This window comes from Caretta caretta, chromosome 5 (genome assembly GCF_965140235.1).
Source record: "Caretta caretta isolate rCarCar2 chromosome 5, rCarCar1.hap1, whole genome shotgun sequence".
Classification (NCBI taxonomy): Eukaryota; Metazoa; Chordata; order Testudines; family Cheloniidae; genus Caretta; species Caretta caretta.
Genome location: NC_134210.1, coordinates 103,226,704 through 103,245,264, shown reverse-complemented (window position 1 = coordinate 103,245,264; position 18,561 = coordinate 103,226,704). Strand labels below are relative to the sequence as shown.

The following is an 18,561-nucleotide window of genomic DNA, read 5'->3' as shown; positions in this document are numbered from 1 at the left end:
ATGGCCGGACGGCTGCTAAAATTCATATAATACATAAAAGCAAAGCGTGAGTTCTAAAGTTCTGCATAAGCCTACAAAGTGCGGTGGACTAGCTTTCCCAAAATTGGCTTATTACCATGCATCACAATTAAAAGATGTGATCAACTGGGTTAACAATAGACCATCCAAACACTAGGTAAAACTTGAACAAGACTGGAACCCCAGATGTTCATAGCTATTCATAGTAATTGTTGGTTTAAGATGAAATTTAGGTCACCAGAAATAATAATAATTAAAAAAATCACCTATTCATCCAGATTACCTTAACAGCTTTGAACAAATTTTCTAAACTCCTGTTGGTGAGGCCCTTTCCCTTAGCTACTTTCATTAATAATCAGGAATTTATCCCTTGTAACGATCAAAGTGACTATTTGTTGTGGGTAAGAACTGAGATTACTCAATTGGGAGAGCTATTCCTAATTTGAAATCATAGTGTAATAGGGCTTCCACTTACTGAGTGCTACCTCATGGCCAGAGCTCCCCCTGCGGTGCCCTCCCTCAGCTTTCTCACTCCTGGGCCCTTTATGAGCTTTACACAGCCCTTCTTGTGCATAGAACTATTCTCCACTTGTGGCTGGTTTAATGACCACAAACAGTTCCACATAGTACTTAATGTCTCAGAAATAAAGTTCAGCAATGCAACCCAAGAGTTCACAGTTATTTCTGTCTCTTCTGCCACCCACACAGAGCTCTTCTCTTTCCAGTATCTGTTCTTCATAGGCTTACCACTGCAAGCTATTTCTTTCTGGAGCTCAGCCTTCAGGCTCTAGCTTCCTTCTACTATCTTCTCCCTTCTTCTGGTGAGAAGGCTATATATATGCTTCCCTCCTCTCGAGAGGTTTTCTAAATTGGCTGGAAGAGAAGAGAGCCTTTCCGCACCCTACAGTACAGTGCTCCTGGTCCTAGTCTCCTGAAGGTTCGGTGTCCTGTCCTCTGTCACCCAATCAATCTACTAATTCCCCAGGACTGCTTCTTCTCTTCAAGGCTATTTCCTGGGTCTTTCTTTCAGCTTCCTGGAAATGGGGTCTTCTGGCCCCATCTACTCTTAAAGGGTCAGTATATCCCAGCACATGTACCAAGAGATATGTAATAATATAAAAATCCTGTGTTTTTAATATTTACAAGTGAAACAGTTTATTGTGAAATTTGGATACGAGTTGGCCCTATCTAGGTCTTTAACTGCATTTGAGGAGTTTACAACAATTTTTGACTGTGTCAAAAGCCTTTCTAACATTCAGATATATCACAGCTATTGCTTCTCCCCTATTCACAAGACTTCTTACCCTGTCAAAGAAGGATATTAGGTTGGTTTGACATGATTTGTTCTTGACAAATCCGTGTTGATTATTACTTATCACCTTATCTTTCTTACAAATCAGTTTTTTTATTTGCTCCATTATCTTTCTGGGTATCAAAGTTCAGCTGACTGGTCTATAATTCCCTGGGTTGTTCTTATTCCCCTTTTTGTAGAGAGGTACTATATTTTCCCTTTTCCAGTCCTCTGCGGTCTCTCCCATCCTCCAGTTTTCTGAGATAATTGCTAATCACTCAGACCTCTTTTCAGCCAGTTCCTTAAGTATTCTAGGATGTATTTCATCAGGCCTTGCTGACTTGAAGACATTTAATTTGTCTAAGTAATTCTCAACTTGTTCTTTACCTATTTTAGCCTCAGAGCCTACCCCATTTATACTGATGTTCACTATGTTAGTCATCTAACCTTTTTGGTGAAAGCTGAAACAAAAAAAGCATTTAACACTTTGGTCATGGCTGCCTTTTCATAGAATCAAAGAGATGTAGGGATGGAAGGGACCTTGAGAAGTCATCAAGTCCAGCTCCCTGCACTGTGGGAGGACCAAGTAAAGCTAGACCATCCCTGACCGGTGTTTGTCCAAATTGTTTCTAAAACATCCCATGATGGGGACTCCACAATCTCCCTTGAAAGCATATTATAGAGTTTAACTACCTTTTATCGTTAGATTTTCCTAATATCTAACCTAAATCTCCCTTGCTGCAGATTAAGCCCATTACTTCTTGTCCTACCTTCAGTGGACATGGAGAACAACTGATCGCTGTCCTCTTTATAACAACACTTAACATAGTTGAAGGTTGTTATCAGGTCCCACATCAATCTTCTTTTCCCAAGATTAAACATGCCCTTAAAGTTTTTTTAACCTTTCCACATAGGTCAGGCTTTCTAAACCTTTTATCATTTTTGTTGCTCTCCTCTGGACTCTTTCCAATTTGTCCACATCTTTCCTAAATTTTGGTGCCCAGAATTAGACATAGTACTCTAGCAGGGGCCTCACCAATGCTGAGTAAAGTGGGGCAATTACTTCCTATGTCTTACATACAATACTGTTAATACACCTCAGAATCTTATTACCCTTTTTTGCAATTGCATCACATTGACGATGCATATTCCATTTGTCATCCACTTCAAGAGTCAGATCCTTTTCAGCAGTACTACCACCTAGACAGTTCTTTTCCCATTTTGTAGTTGTGCATTTGATTTTTCCTTCCTAAGTGAAGTACTTTTCATTTTTCTTTATTGAATTCTATCTTGTTCAATTCAGACCAATTCTCTAATTTGTCAAGCTCATTTTGAATTTTAAACCTATCCTCCAAAGTGCTTGCAGCCCTCCCAGTTTGGTGTCATCTGCAGATTTTTTAGCATACTCTCTACTCCATTATTTCAGTTATTAATGAAAATATTGAATAGTACTGGACCCAGGACTGATCCCTTTGTGGTCCCACTAGATATGCCCTCCCAATTTGACAACAAACCATTGATAACTACTCTTTGAGTACGGTCTTTTAACCAATTGTGCACCCATCTTATAGTAATTTCATCTAGACCACATGACCCTAGTTTGCTTATGACAATGTCATGTGGAACTGTTTCTGTTTTCTGCTATTTTCTTTCCCTCCTCATTGAGTAGTGGCCCTACTCTGTCTTTGGACTTCCTTTTGCTTCTAAAGTATTTTTAAAATGTTTTCTTGTTACCCTTCATGTCCCTAGCTAGCTTAATGACATGTGCCTTGGCCTTTCTAATTTTGCCCCTGCATGCTTGTGTTGTTCATTTATATTCATCCTTCTTAATTTGACCTAGTTTCCTCTTTTTGTATGACTGTATTTTGAGTTTCAGGTCATTGAAGATCACCTGGGCAAGCCAGGGTGGTCTCTTACCATTCTTCCTATCTTTTCTCTGCATTGATATAGTTTGCTCTTGTGCCCTTAATAATGTCTCTCTAAAAAGTTGCCAACTCTTCTGAACTTTTTTCCCTTAAATGTGCTTCCCATGGGATCTTATCTACCAGTTCTCTGAGTTTGATAGTTTCTCTGAATATAGGACAGCCTTAACTTATACACAACTTAATGTTTTTGTTTATTAACATACCTGTAAATGTTGAGTTTTCTTAGTAATTTATGGGTTTTTTTTTTCAAGTCTGGATTCTATCTTCTTTTTCTATTTTTTTCCTGTTTGTATATAACCCTTTCCTAGTGTTAAGACTCCAATAAATTTTAACTTTTAGTTTCTGTTTTCCAATATGTAATGGAGACTTTTTATTTGAACAACAGTAGTACTATAGAGAAGGATAAAATAAAGTATAAGGTGGTCTTTGAAGGACACCTCTCAATAGTAATGAGGGATCCAGAGAGATGCCTTTAGAACTAGTAAACATAAACACTACAAATGAAGGTTAATAATAATTTAAATAAATTTAAAAAAAAATAATTTTATTTGGTTCTCCTTTGAAAAGATTCACAAAATTGAATTATGCAGTTGATCACACATGGAATAAAAGTCACTAAATGTCTGTTTAGAGAGAGAGAAAGAACTTGTTCCTGCACAGTAGAGATGTGAAGTTTTGTGTATATATAAGTGCAAGATAAAAATGATGAATAGAACAGGGAGCACATTGGACTCAATCCGGCAACAATGTGTGCTGCAGTGGGCTGCCAAATTATTCTTGCCTAATAGCAGAAATAAGGCTAAAAAGGAGAGGATGTAGCTAAGTGCTACAGAAGTATGCTAAGGAATTTGCTTAAGTCCATGTTTCCTCAAACATGTCCATTTTCCACTCATATCCCTCCCTTATTTTATTTTGCACTGTTAAGCATAAGGGAGCAAATATAGAAGGGATTGGCACTAGCCCCCACTTAGTTTACGCTTAGTGCCTCATACTGCACAAGCAATTAGAGGAGCTGAGTTAAAATAGATCATGTAATCTGTCCAGAGAGAAACATCCATCCACCAAAATTTGAACAAATCTTCATATTCATCTCAGAGCACAGCCATAGCATGCAAAAAGGATTGTGAGGATGTATCATTGAGACAGAGATGCACACTTCTATTAATCAAAATTGGAACCTAGCTTAAAACCATGTTTAGCATGTGCAAAATGTAATCATGAACTGATATGGACAAAGAATATTGATTGCAGTGTGTGCTGTTTCTGTGATGCCTACCAAAATGCCTACCAATCCAGACTAATGAAGATACTAAGAATGATTCTGAAATCTGAGAAGGGGAAAAAATGTATATCCAGCATTATTTATAGGCATGGCAGTTGATATTTTTTAAACTGTTTATAAATAAGAACATAAAAGCAGCCATACCAAGTCAGACTAAAGATCCATATAGCCCAGTATCTTGTCTTCCGATAGTGGCCAATGCCAGGTGCCCCAGAGGGAATGAACAGAACAGGTAATCATCAAGTGATCCATCCCCTGTTGCCCATTCCCAGCTTCTGGCAAACAGAGGCTAGGGGCACTGTCCCTGCCCTTCCTGGCTAATAGTCACTGATGAATCTATCCTCCATGAACTTATCTAGTTCTTTTTTGAAACCTGTTATAGTTGGTCTTCACAACTTCCTCTGTCAAAGAGTTCCACGTTGTGTGGAAAAAATACTTCCTTTTGTTTGTTTTAAACCTGCTACCTATTAATTTCATTAGGTGACCCCTAGTTCTTGAGTTAGAGAAGGAGTAAATAACACTTCCTTATTTACTTTCTCCACACCAGTCATGATTTTATGGATCCCAATCATATCCCCCCCCTTAGTCGTCTCTTTTTCCAAGCTGAAAAGTCCCAGTTTTATTAATTTCTCTTCATCCGGCAGCCGTTCCATACCCCTAATAATTTTGTTGCCCTTTTCTGAACCTTTCCCAATTCCAATGTATCTTTTTTGAGATGGGACGACCACATCTGCATGCCGTATTCAAGATGTGGGCGTACCATGGATTTATATAGAGGCAATATATTTTCTGTCTTATTATCTATCCCTTTCTTAATGATTCCCAACATTGTTAGCTTTTTTGACTGCCACTGCACATTGAGTGGATGTTTTCAGACTCAGTGACTGCAAGATCTCTTTCTTGAGTGGTAACAGCTAATTTAGACCCCATCATTTCATATGGATTGTGTTTCCCAATGTGCATTATTTTGCATTTATCAGCCTGGAATTTCATCTGCCATTTTGTTGCCCAGTCACCCAGTTTATTTTACCCTATTTATTTTTCTAATGTTTCCTTCTTAGTGGTTTTAATACAAATACATTTAATTTGAAATTTAAAGTTCCCTGTTGTGCAACATTTCACTTTTGTGGTTCAAGATGGTTTCTGTTTTTAAATTGAATATTTTTATTCGCTTTATTTTTGTTGACAAACATTTGCATCCACATACTGTATAAATTAGTGCTCCATTTGTTCCTCTCGGGCAGCATATGTTACTCAAGCATGTAATTTGTTTTGGTATTGTTTTCTTCTGCAAATAATAATAAAAATAATCACTAAAAAGCTACATCAAAATAAGCATTCATTCTGCCTCTCATTCTATTGGGGACACGCTGATTGCTTACTCCTTCTCCTCTTCCAATTACTCCAGGCTGGAAACAACCAAACAAGAAGAGTCAAAGAAATCTACTAGTAGGTCCAGTAGGTCCTTGTTAACCCCATTTGCTTCCTGTGCCAGTCAGTTTATTTCCTGTCTTCTGGCAAGACAGTTCCAAAAGTTCCCCTGACTATGCTTCCCCCATCCCTAATAATACCAGTTTTAGAGCTTGAACACCATCAGAATGTCATAAATGTTTCAGTATCTTGTGTAATTTCGCCTTAATAGCTGGTTGCTCTTACACTGTCACACAGGCAGGGAGACCAATCAGACAGTTTGAGATTTAAAGAGCCTCTGGTGGACACTCTCTCTGAGCCTCCCAATCACTGTTCTACTTCACAAGCCAACAGACCACACTGTAAATTTTTTGTTAAACATTTAAATAAAAGTTGTCAGGCAAAAATGACATATAAAACAGAAGAAGGGACAGAAAAAAAATTTCCATAGTGCTACAGTCTTACACTGAAAATGGTGATGAGTTTTTCCTCAGGCCAAATTCTCCTAAATGTATTGGGCCCCTATATCTTTGAGGAGATATCTGTTCTCCTTGACCTCCCATCCCTAAATAGAGAGATGTGCCCTACTCAGTCTAAGGCTATGTCTGCACTACACCTCACTGGTGGCTGTGTGTAGGATATATGTAGCTACAGGCCACAATGAAAATCCTACTGTGCCCACACTGTAACTACATCATGTGTTAGTGAAAGGCTCTGGCAGAGGGGGAAAGCTTCAGTAGCTCCCTACTGCCGGAGCCTTTCACTATGGTGAGGAAAGCCTCTGACAGCGGGGAGGAGGGGAGGTTCCTTAGAGGGGGAAGACTCCAACAGTAGGGAGATGACAGAGCCTTTCCCTGTTGGGAGAGTCTTTTCCTGTAGAGGGGCAAGGTTCCAGCAGCAGGGAGGCAGCAGGACACTACACTGCAAAATACAGCTGTGTAGACAGGCTTGGGCAAGTAGTGAGTATATAGGATATGTACTTGCATATATACTCGCACCCTTCAGGAGTGTCTTTACTCCACCCATCTAATAGGTGTCTCCCTGGCTACACTGCTGTTTATACCCACACAAGGGGGCTAGATACGTATGCATTCTACACACAGCTGAAAGAAGCGTGCAGTGAAAATGAACCTTAAGAAGATGTGCCCTTTCTCAAGAGGTTTAACACAGATTTGGCTTTGGTAGTGAATGAACTTTTTCTAACTTAAAAAGTCAGATACTTCCTTATAAATAGGTTTCAGAGTAACAGCCGTGTTAGTCTGTATTCGCAAAAAGAAAAGGAGTACTTGTGGCACCTTAGAGACTAACCAATTTATTTGAGCATAAGCTTTCAAGTGAGCTGTAGCTCACGAAAGCTTATGCTCAAATAAATTGGTTAGTCTCTAAGGTGCCACAAGTACTCCTTTTCTTTTTCCTTATAAATATAATTTAAAATAGGATCTAGCTTAGTGATTTAACAAGTTTTATTGTTAACACTTCTTTAAAGTGGTTTTCTTCAAGACAAAATTTTCCTAAACAAAGGCCATCACAAGGGCTTTTTAGCTATATTATTTCTCACTCGTCACCATAAAGAGACCATTTTAGTATCTGGGTTATAGGGAGTCGTGGTTTTTCCCTAAAAATATATTGGACCCGGCTCTAAATTCAGTTTTGAAGGAAGTTTTTCTTAAACTTCAAAAACAAAAGCTGTTTGGGAGTTACCTGATCTTTTAAATTTTCTTTTCAAAGAATTATACAGTATATATGAAGTTCTACCAGGGGGTGTGTGTATGTGTTTCTATAGTAGCATCAAGTCTCTAATATTGACCTAGCAAATAACCTTTTATTTTCTGAAGGCTTCATTGTGAGCTTATAACTCTGAAAAACTGATTTTCAGACTCAGGATGTCACTCAACTGTCATTTCCAACTGCCATGGAACCTTCTAGTTACAACATTTTTAACTCCTAACAGGGTTTCATTGTTTTTTTTTTAAATAAGTCAACATACATCCTCCCACCTTTACTCTGAAGCATGGTCTCTGGCAAGGTGGCAGAGTGGATGGAGCATTATCAGTTGCTTTTTATTTGTACTGCTGCAAGGATTTTTATGCATCAGCATATTGAATTAATAAACAAGCTGTAGGAGTTCAAGAATGTATAATTTTTTTTAAAAAGTCCTGACTATTTATCCTGCTATAATTTTTTTTATTTAAAATATGGATGAAACTATGGAACTTGTGTTTCTCTTCTTAAATCTCAGATTGCAGAACTTGTTTATATGATACACACAGGAGAAAAAAAAATCCTTAAAAACAGACTTTATTCTTGAAAATTATGATAATCTTCTGTCACTTATCGTGTGAAACACAACAAAACACACATTTGAAGGTGGAAAAGTGTGCTTTCAGGACTGACCCAAAGCTTGTTGAAATTATTCTCATAGACTTCAGTGGGCTTTGGATCAGATTCCACCAGCGCTTGTAGAGCAATTATGATTTGGGCTTACAATTTAGGATAAAATAGAGGGCACAGGAATTCAAGGAGGATGAAAACATCACTAGGTTTGATTACTGTTGAACAAAGATTTTTGTGTGATGCAATAATTTATATGACCTCTTTTCATGCACAAAATCTGCTTTGAAGTCAAGTAATAAGAAGAGCTTCTGGATTAAATAGTGGTCTCGTGATTTCATTTCTTTACTGAGTCTCCCTTTTATAAAGCCAGAGATTGGTTGGAGAGGAAACGTATGCAGTCGTATCCTGTCGTACTGTTAAGAAATCATCTTTACCACTTGATTAAGATTTTTTGAAAAATAACAGGTCAGGTACTCTTTCCAAAAGAGCAGGCTGTGCAAGAGCAGGATTGTCTTTGTATAAATGGTTCACAATGGAAATATTTCACAAAACTTCTGGTGGTAAACACTAATTAATCTAATCTTCAAAAAGGATCATTTCAAAAACCTCCATTTTTCTATCGAACTTTAGCAACAGTATTAAAGTGTGGGATTGTTCTCAGAATCTAAGCTTTATAGTCAATATAGGGAAGAGTTTCTATAAATCTGTCACAAAATCTCTTTTCTAAATGAAAAGGAGTACTTGTGGCACCTTAGAGACTAACCAATTTATTTGAGCATGAGCTTTCGTGAGCTACAGCTCACTTCATCAGATGTTTACCGTGGAAACTGCAGCAGACTTTATATACACACAGAGAATATGAAACAATACCTCCTCCCACCCCACTGTCCTGCTGGTAATAGCTTATCTAAAGTGATCAACAGGTGGGCCATTTCCAGCACAAATCCAGGTTTTCTCACCCTCCACCCCCCACACAAATTCACTCTCCTGCTGGTGCTAGCCCATCCAAAGTGACAACTCTTTGCATAATCAAGTCGGGCTATTTCCTGCATAGATCAAGGTTTTCTCACATCCCCCCACCCCCATACACACACAAACTCACTCTCCTGCTGGTAATAGCTCATCTAAACTGACCACTCTCCAACTAAGAGTGGTCAGTTTAGATGAGCTATTACCAGCAGGAGAGTGAGTTTGTGTGTGTATGGGGGTGGGGGGATGTGAGAAAACCTTGATCTATGCAGGAAATAGCCCGACTTGATTATGCAAAGAGTTGTCACTTTGGATGGGCTAGCACCAGCAGGAGAGTGAATTTGTGTGGGGGGTGGAGGGTGAGAAAACCTGGATTTGTGCTGGAAATGGCCAACCTGTTGATCACTTTAGATAAGCTATTACCAGCAGGACAGTGGGGTGGGAGGAGGTATTGTTTCATATTCTCTGTGTGTATATAAAGTCTGCTGCAGTTTCCACGGTAAACATCTGATGAAGTGAGCTGTAGCTCACGAAAGCTCATGCTCAAATAAATTGGTTAGTCTCTAAGGTGCCACAAGTACTCCTTTTCTTTTTGCGAATACAGACTAACACGGCTGTTCCTCTGAAACTTTTCTAAATGAATGAGTCAGTACCGGAAAAGAGAGAGTAGAAAAAAATCTGTTATAGTCAGAATTTTGCAGAGGTAGTCAGGATGATAGAGATGTTCTAATTGAGAAGTTCTCAAAGAGTCCTTCCTGATGAGCCACAGAATGAAATGAGAACCATGCTAGAGGGGTATTGGAGTGCTGGGAGGCCTTAAGGCATATTCTACCAGGTCCAAGGCTGCCTGACAACAGCATGTCTAAGAAATATTTCTGTCACTGAGATAGGGAAGGTTTCTATCTGAAGTTCAATTCATAAATTTATGCAACATTACTTTTTTGACTTGGCTTCCAGAAATAGGGTGGAATTGTATTCTGTGCCTACTGAAGTAGGTGATACCTGGGGCAGCAGAATGCAAAGGTGGGTTTAAGTGGGGAAACTCTGCTTTCAATACTCAGAGAAAGGCTTTATCTATACTGAGGGTTTTGATATAGTTACACCAGTTTCACAGCATTCACTTAAAAAGTGATGCAGCTTACCCCAATTAGAAACTCCGGTATATCACACTAATGCAAGCCCAGTTTTTACACCAGTGCATCACATCTATACTAGGGATTTATACCAGCTCAGCTACGTCGGTATAGCTGCACTGGAGCAAAAATCCAGGGTAGACAAGGCCAAAGGAAACTTACTTACCTAGAAAATGTAATTCTTAGAATAGATGAACAGCATCGATCCACACTTCTCATCCACCTTCCCCAGTTCATTTTAGGGTAGATTATGATTTAAATAGAAAGGAACTGGAGTGAGTTCCATGAGGCTTCTGTTGTGAAGGAGTAAATATGTAGTCGAGTGTTTTCCAGGTGGTTCTGACTTTGTCACTGAGAGTACATGCACTCCCAAGAGTATGGCTCTGAGATGTCAGTACTGTAATGTGGTAATTGCAGTCTTATCCCACAGCTGTCGCATTCTCTATTGTTTAATAACTGTTAGAACATTCATGTGCCCCAACTATTTCATATTGCTTAGTAACCATTAGAACCACTTTAGCACTGGACATACTTTTTGCAAAATACCATGTCCCATAAAGTGCCTGGTGGTTTTTTGTTTTTGTTTGTTTTTACAGGTACAGCAGGTGCAGACCGTGCAGCAGGTACAGCATGTCTACCCAGCACAGGTGCAGTATGTGGAGGGAAGTGACACGGTCTACACAAATGGAGCTATGTAAGTTTTATTAATTGGAATTTCCATACCTGGCAGGATGTGTGGTTAAATACACATCTCTAATGACACCTTACTGGCTTCAGTTTTGTAAGTGGATGAGAGAAATTGTCAGTGGTTAAAAGCTTGTTCCTTGTAGTGTCATTTGAAATAATTCTAGGGAGAAAATAGGAGATGAATTCACATAGTTTAAATATTTTCAGATAGAACTTTTGCCTTGAAATTAATACAGGTATATTTCTGCAACTGTTTTAGTTGGACCTACATAACAATTACATCTACAGTATTCTGTCATATTTTTTAACCTTTAGTTTTATGGGTAAGTTTAAATCCTAGCCATAGAAAGAGTTATCTAACTTTGCAATAAAGTTTTTTCATAAAAAAAGACTCAAGTTATTGGCCACGTCCCCTTCCAATTATAATCCTACTTGCAATAGCACTACCTGTGGCAACTACAACAATTACTTGTGGAAAAGAAGTGATGTGTTTTTACTGTGTTTAATGAGATGTGTTCTTTCCCTTTCAGGAGGGAAATAAGAGTAACCTTGTCTCAGTTAGTGCTACATGGTCCCCTTCTCCAGATATCTTCCTCTTCCATCTGTGTTGTGTTGTGTTGTGAGTGCATTTAGGAGCAAGGAGCACACAGAAGCATGTGTGGAATCAGCAAAGATTTATTTATTGATAATTTAAAAGCGGCACAGCAGAATCAACTTTATTTCCAGGTGTAGCAACTCTTCCAAAGTTAACTCTTTCAGTGCCTTCCAGCACAACATGGTTTTCCTCTCTTCCTACGCCTTCTCCCAGTGACCCACTGCACATACTGCCTTGCTGCTTGTTTTCCTTCTCTCTTGCACATACTACTCAACTATCCTATTCTAGGCAGGGCTGGTAGTACTGCCTCTTATTAAGATTGCCCAACTCTTCCAATTATAAGACCCTGTTTTCAGTTTCTTATCACTTTGCCAAACTTTAACCATTTGGGCTGAAATTTTGTGTGTTGGGTGTCCGCCTTTGGCTAAATTAGTCTGAAAAGTTTCAAGTAGAACAGTTCAGCTATTATACACTGTTTTGTCCATCTGAAAAAATTCTGGCTATCTTTCTGGCGAAATGCCCTAGTGCCCCCATTCTTTGGAGCACAGACTTGAAATTTCGCAGGGGTAGCCTTTGTCTCAGGGATATGCCTTTTGCCATTCCAGTGAACATCTGCCAAAATTTGGCCAAGTTATAATCCTTTGAAAAATTACATTTCACACACGCTCAGTAGAGACATTTTAGATGTTAGTAGCTACATTTTCCAAAGATTCTGTTTGCAGTGGGCATGCTGCAACCCAGGGCTGAACAGAACTCCCCCTGCAATTGCTGTTCTGGCCTACTACAGGGTATGCTGTGTGTGGGACCAGAACTGAGAGCAAGGAATCTCTTTCTCCTCTGCTCTCAGTGACTGTCTTGCTGGGCTCAAGCAGCATGGATGAAGAAGCTGCCTGATTTGAATGCAGAGGGAAGAAAAGCCAGCCCTGAGAAGGGGTGGCAGTGAGAGTAGATTGGGAAAAGGAGCATGTGGGGTGGAAACTGGGACTGCAAGCTGGTTGTGGAAGAGAGGGAAACTGGGACTGGCTGAGCAAGGAGACTGGGACAGAATGAGCCAGAGACTGGGACTAGCTGGGCAAGACTACTCTGGAGGAACGAGTGTCTGGGAGCCAGTAGACAGCCAGGAGAAAGAGACTGGATGAAGAGCCAGGGGACCTGACTGGGATTGACTGGGCAGTAAGACTGAGACAAGAGACTTGTGGGGGAGGCACCAAAGTTAGATGAGCAGCCTGGGGGGAGAGAGAGTGCCATTTGGAGCCAGTGGGCACAGGGAGCATGGATGGACCACTAGAGACCAGGATGGAGGCAGTTCAGATGAGGAGCCATGGGGGACAGGCGGGTCTGGGCCTGGATGGACAAAGAGACTGGGGACAAGGAGTTGGGGATAGGGAGGAACTGGAAATGGATGGGCAAGGAGACTGGGACTGGAATGAGAAGCCTGAGCAGTGGAGACTGGGACTGGCTAGGTAAGGATAGTGGGACTGGATAAGGAGCCAGAGGTAGGGAAGAGACAGGACTGGGACAGGGACAGATTGGAGGGGATGGGTCAGAATGGATCATGCGTGGGGAAATGGGCAGAAGAGTCTGCCTGTTACAGCACATTCTCCTCTGGAGCTTGGAATGGAACCCAAGATTCTACTTTATGTCAATGTAAATCCCAGTGTAGTTGTGCATGCATCCCATGCTCATGAGATTGTCGTCTTTTGAATAGCAGCATCCCTTGGGACCGTTCATGCAGCCTGTGCCTCCTTGTGCTCCCATGTGAGGGCATAAAAGCTGGACCAGCCGCATCCTTTCCATAGTTTCCTCTTACCATCTGTGGCAGCAAAATGGAATCCAGCGATGTCCAACCTGCTATTCCCTTTTCGCAGATATAGTGTCAGTTAAATCTTCTCCCGTTGTCTTCCACATTTCCAGAGAACTTCAAATCTGGTGGGGCTTTTGTGTAAGGGGCTGGCCAAGACAGCAAATTCTGCTACGGATCTTTTGTAGTAGGAGGCCAGACGTAGCAAACTGTGCACTTTGGTTACATACCAAGATACAGGCCATGCTCTGACATATCCACCTTCTCTGGATCTGGGCCTGCTCCCTCCATAGAGATCATGTGCCCCAATATGTCACATCGCTAAAGAAAAAGCTGACACTTAGTGTCGTTAACTTTCAGATTGGCACCTTTCAACTTCTTGAGTACTGATTTCAGTTTCTGCAGATGTTCTTCCAAAATTCAGCCTATCACAATGATCTCATCCTGGTACACTAGGTAGGATGTTTTCTGCAAGTCTGCTGACACGATATCCATGAGCCTCTGGAATGTACCTAGCACATTACACAGACCAAATGGCAGCATGTTGAGCCCAAAAAGTCCCTGCTTGGTGCACAATGCTGTTTTAGCGTTATCTTCTGGATACACCTACAGTGGCCAAACCCCACTTGCCAGGTCAAGGGTGGAGAACCATCAGTCTTTAACCAGGCCATCTAATGTGTTGTCAGTGTGGCGCAAGGGATAGGCATTATTAACAGTTGCATAATTCAGTTTATGATAATCCCTGCAGTCCCACACACATCCATGTTTCTTCCACACCAAAATCACTGGAGCAGCCTACAGGCTCACAGAGGGCCTAATGAGCCCACTCTCCTCCATTTCTTGTGAGCCATTGCTTGAACTCATGCTGAAAATGAATGGGGATCCTTCCAAGTCTTTGACTGATACGTCTGGCATTCCCAGAACTGATCCAATACTTTATTAACACAGTGCATCCCAGATGATGGGTCACCATGACTAAATATATTTGCATATTCTAACAAAACTTCCTGTACTGTTCACATCTGTTCAAGCTTCAGACTGTATTGTTTAAACTTGAACTCAAGTCCTGCATCTCTCTGAGCCTTTCTTCCCAGCCCTTTGTTGCCTTGACCCTGGTCTGGTTTGAACTTCCTCACATCAACTGGGTTCTTGGTTTTGTGATCTTTCTGCAGGACCAGCACACCCCTCTCAAGTGTGCCAATCACCCTATGCTGATACACGACCAATGGGCTTTGTTGACATGTTGGCTATCCATACCAGGATTTGCCACATCAGCTCCTACCAATCGAGTGTCCAGTGAGGAGCTCCAGCCTATTTGAAGGTTAGGGCTCAATCAGACCACCTTCATCATCTTGGCACCCACCTTTGATCTGCCTGGGATAATCATCTCAATTTTAGAGGCTCCATCAGATTTTCTTCTACCACCTCTCCATGCACTTCCACATGGCCGTCTGTAGTGAAGAGGGGAAATCACCTTCCCAACAGAGAACAGGAACAGTTGGTGAAATTCACAGCAACATGGTATTTCTTCAGGAAGTCCGTCCCAATCAGGCATACTGAGTGCCATCTTTTACCAAGAGGAATTCACAGGTTAGTTGTAAAGCCTGGAGGTTGATGACTGTGTGCCACATTCCCAGAACTTGAAGCATCATTCTGTTATCCACCCTGACAGCTAATTTATAGGGTTGATGATTCCTCTCGGTCTCAGTGGTATGTACAATGGATACCTGGGCATTGGAGTCTAGGAGAGAGTGGCACTGTATTTCTCCAGTCTCCCCTTCCAGATAGTATCCAGCCCTACTGCACGAGCAATCTCCACCTTCTTTGGAATTGTTTTCAGTAGCAATGTCCATTGGGGCTGCACATGTGTCCTGTGCTTCCTTGTGCTCCTGTACAAGAACATAAAGGGCACAGCAGCCACAACCCTCCCATAATTCCCTCTTACCAAGTGTGGCAGCAAGATGGAACTTAGACTGTGTCTGATCTGTGCTGCCAGCTGTCAAATATACCTCCCCCACTATCAAGGCTAACTCTGTCAGAGGTCAAGCAACATCCTTGGCCTGTTTCAGAAAAGTTCCAGTATCTGAACTCTGCTAGGTGGAGCAGTCTGCTCACATATGTAGAGCACTGTGCACTGCACTTGGCTAGTAGATCCAATACCAGGTTCAGAAGAGCAGTACTCCCATCCTGGTTTGACTAATGTATCTGGTGCTCTTCATGCCTGCCATCCTGAAGACGATGCTCTGTGCCAGCCATCTACAGTGGAATCCACGATGACACATACACAAAGAAAGAATGGTTAGTTAATCTCTAGAAACTGTGTTTCTTTGAGATATTATAGTCAGTGTGGATCTTCCAACCCATCCTTCTTCCCTTCCTTAAGAGTCCTCAGAGAACATAGGCTTCAAAGTACAGGGGAACTTTTTTTATTCACTCAATTTTCATAAGTCCAAACTTTTCTTAAATGCTATGTGTCCAGTGGACTTTAAAACATTTCTATTTCCATGAGCAAGAAATACTGGATTGAATACTGGATTCTGCAGTGTTTGTCTCCTTGTACAAAAACTGTCTTGCTGTTTATGCGTACATATTTATTTTCACTTCCTAACACATTTTGGAAGTGTCTGTATAATCAATAATATGTAGGCTGTATGGTTTGTCAACATTATTCATTTAATGTCACAATGGAATTTCTACATGTTGTATTATCATGCAACCCTGTTTTAGTGTAAGTTTTCTCTCATATAGTTATTCTTGTTGCAGATATATTTTATGTAATTATTCTATATATAGAATATACATAGAGTAGATTTACTATAATTAACTACTGGAGAAAAGCAAATTACTTACCTGTAATTTTTGTTCTCTGATAAACGTAGACCCACCCGTCCTTCTACCTTTCTTTAGACTTTATGTGTTTTCTTTAGTTAAACAGAAATTTGATCGTTGGAAGCAATGACATTCTATTAGTCCATCCAACCTCAAGCCATGTGATCTGTTTCTCTTCCAATGGTTTAGAGAGTCTGTGCTGGAGAAATCGCCACCCCTTGTGTGTTTGAGAATGTTGCTCTCTACCAGCAAGAATGGGGGACCTCTGACTGTATGGATCTGCTGGCTATACTTTCATATGGTGGGGCTATGGAGGCTATTGAAGCCCACAAACTGCAATATTTCCTTTCCATATCTTGGGAATGAAGGATTCTGTTCAGTGTAGCTCCCAAGGAGTGCCCTGCATAAAACCTGTTTATTCAGTCATTATGCTGGGACATGGGATTCAAGCCAAAATGTGAAAGAAAGTTATGATACAGTTGCTGTGGGAGCCATAACTTTGAATTTCTTGACTCTTTTGCAGGTGAATTACCATCTGTGCACATTAACATAACATTTATATTAGACACATTAGAGAGTGTCTATGGTAATTGTAGAAAATTAGCATACCCCAATATACAGCTAGAACATCTTAAATGTAAATTTATATTTGTCTTCTTTATCTCTATATACTCTCATACCCTCAGGTGCAAAGAGCACCCATTAGTTTCTGCCATTTATTTCGGTCTTGTGCTGGTCTATTCAGGCTTCTGGGGGCTTGTCTACACTATTCACTGGATTGGGGGGCAGCAATCAATCCAGTGCGGGTTGATTTATTATATCTAGTATAGATGCGATAAATCGACTTCTGAGCGCTCTCTCATAGACTCCGGTACTCCACCAGAACGAGGAGCACAAGCGGAGTCGATGGGAGAGCGTCAGCTGTCGACTTACTGCAGTGAAGACACCGCGGTAGATTTAAGTACACAGTAGTGTAGACAAGCCCTGGGTGTCATGTTAATAGATTTGGCTTCTTGCTCTGTTATTATGCATAATGTTTCTCTAGGCCATCCTCTTTTTCTCTGTTCATGTTGTCTCCATATTACCATCTGATTGGAAATGGTGTTGGTGGCTTCCTTAAAGTGTGTACTGAAAATGTCCATCTTCCTCTTCATACCATGTTTAATGCTTCAGATTGGTCTGCTCTTCTTAGAATTTCTGATGTTGCAAAAAACTCTTTTCAGTGAATTCTGAAAATCTTTTGTAGTTGTTAACTTTGGAATGGGTTGATCTTCTTCTTATCAATTTCTGTTGTAGATTTCCGTGACTGTGGTTCATGAAGGAGGACAGACATGATGCCAGTGTTAAAAATTCATAGTTTTGTGTTAGTGCCAATCATGCTACTTTTCCAAATCTTTTCAAATTTATGTAAGTCGTGCTGCTTTTGATATTTGTTGTTTGATATATAGCATAGTGTCACCATCATTTCACATCTCAACCCCCAGGTAAAATGACTTACTTCTTCTGGTGTTTCTTTGTTGTTTTCTCCATCTACTTTGATGGTTGCTTTAGGGGTGTTGGATGGCCATATATTTTTGTCGTTCTCTTGCTGATGAACAAGCTAACTTGTTTTGCTGTGTCTGCCAAAAGCTGGGTCTTTTCTTCCATTAAATGATATGTTGATTAATCAGGACAATGTCATTGACAAAAACAAAGTCATCAAATTGTGCTTTATAATTTATCCATAAAATTCACTGCTTATCTTTTGTGGTTACTTTCCTCATGACATAGCCAGTGACGAATGCAAACAATAGTGGGGACATAATACAGCTTTGCCTTACTCCAGTTGTTGTCACTGCAGAGCATTGATTGATTTTGTCACCATCTTTGACTGCACATTCAACATTATGATATAGATCTGCTATTTAATCATTTTTGCTTGTATTCCCTAGTATGCCATAATTTTCCAAGGACTGTTTCTGTGTATACTGTCAGAAGCCTTCTGGAAATTTATAAAATTTATCACAAGAGGGGCTTTCCATTCTACACTTTGTTCTGTAATATGTCTGAGAACAACAATATGGTCTGCACATTATCTCAGTGGTCTAAAACCAGCTTGTTCTTCTCCAAGTTGGAGATCTATACGTTTCTTAAAAGGTTCCAGGATGATGTTGCACGTGATTTTCCCAGCCACTGAGAGTAATATAATTTCTCTCCAGTTATTGTAGTTGGTAAAGTCGCATTTCTTTGGCAATTTTACAATAAGGCCCCTCTTCCATTGGGATGGGTTCTTTTCTTCATTCCATAT

At 40.4% G+C, this 18,561-nt stretch overlaps 1 protein-coding gene across 3 annotated transcripts in view; it reads left to right on the top strand.

The window, feature by feature from the left end:
• RFX3 (regulatory factor X3) overlaps positions 1-18,561 on the top strand; it is a 254,481-nt gene that overhangs the window by 157,435 nt on the left and 78,485 nt on the right. For 2 of the 3 annotated variants that reach the window (XM_048850512.2, XM_048850510.2), the window contains exon 3: positions 10,959-11,056. The exons of the other annotated variant lie outside the window; for it this stretch is intronic. In XM_048850512.2, the coding sequence (XP_048706469.1) occupies positions 10,959-11,056 (98 nt within the window). The remainder of the gene's footprint in view (positions 1-10,958; positions 11,057-18,561) is intronic. 3 annotated transcript variants of the gene reach the window in all.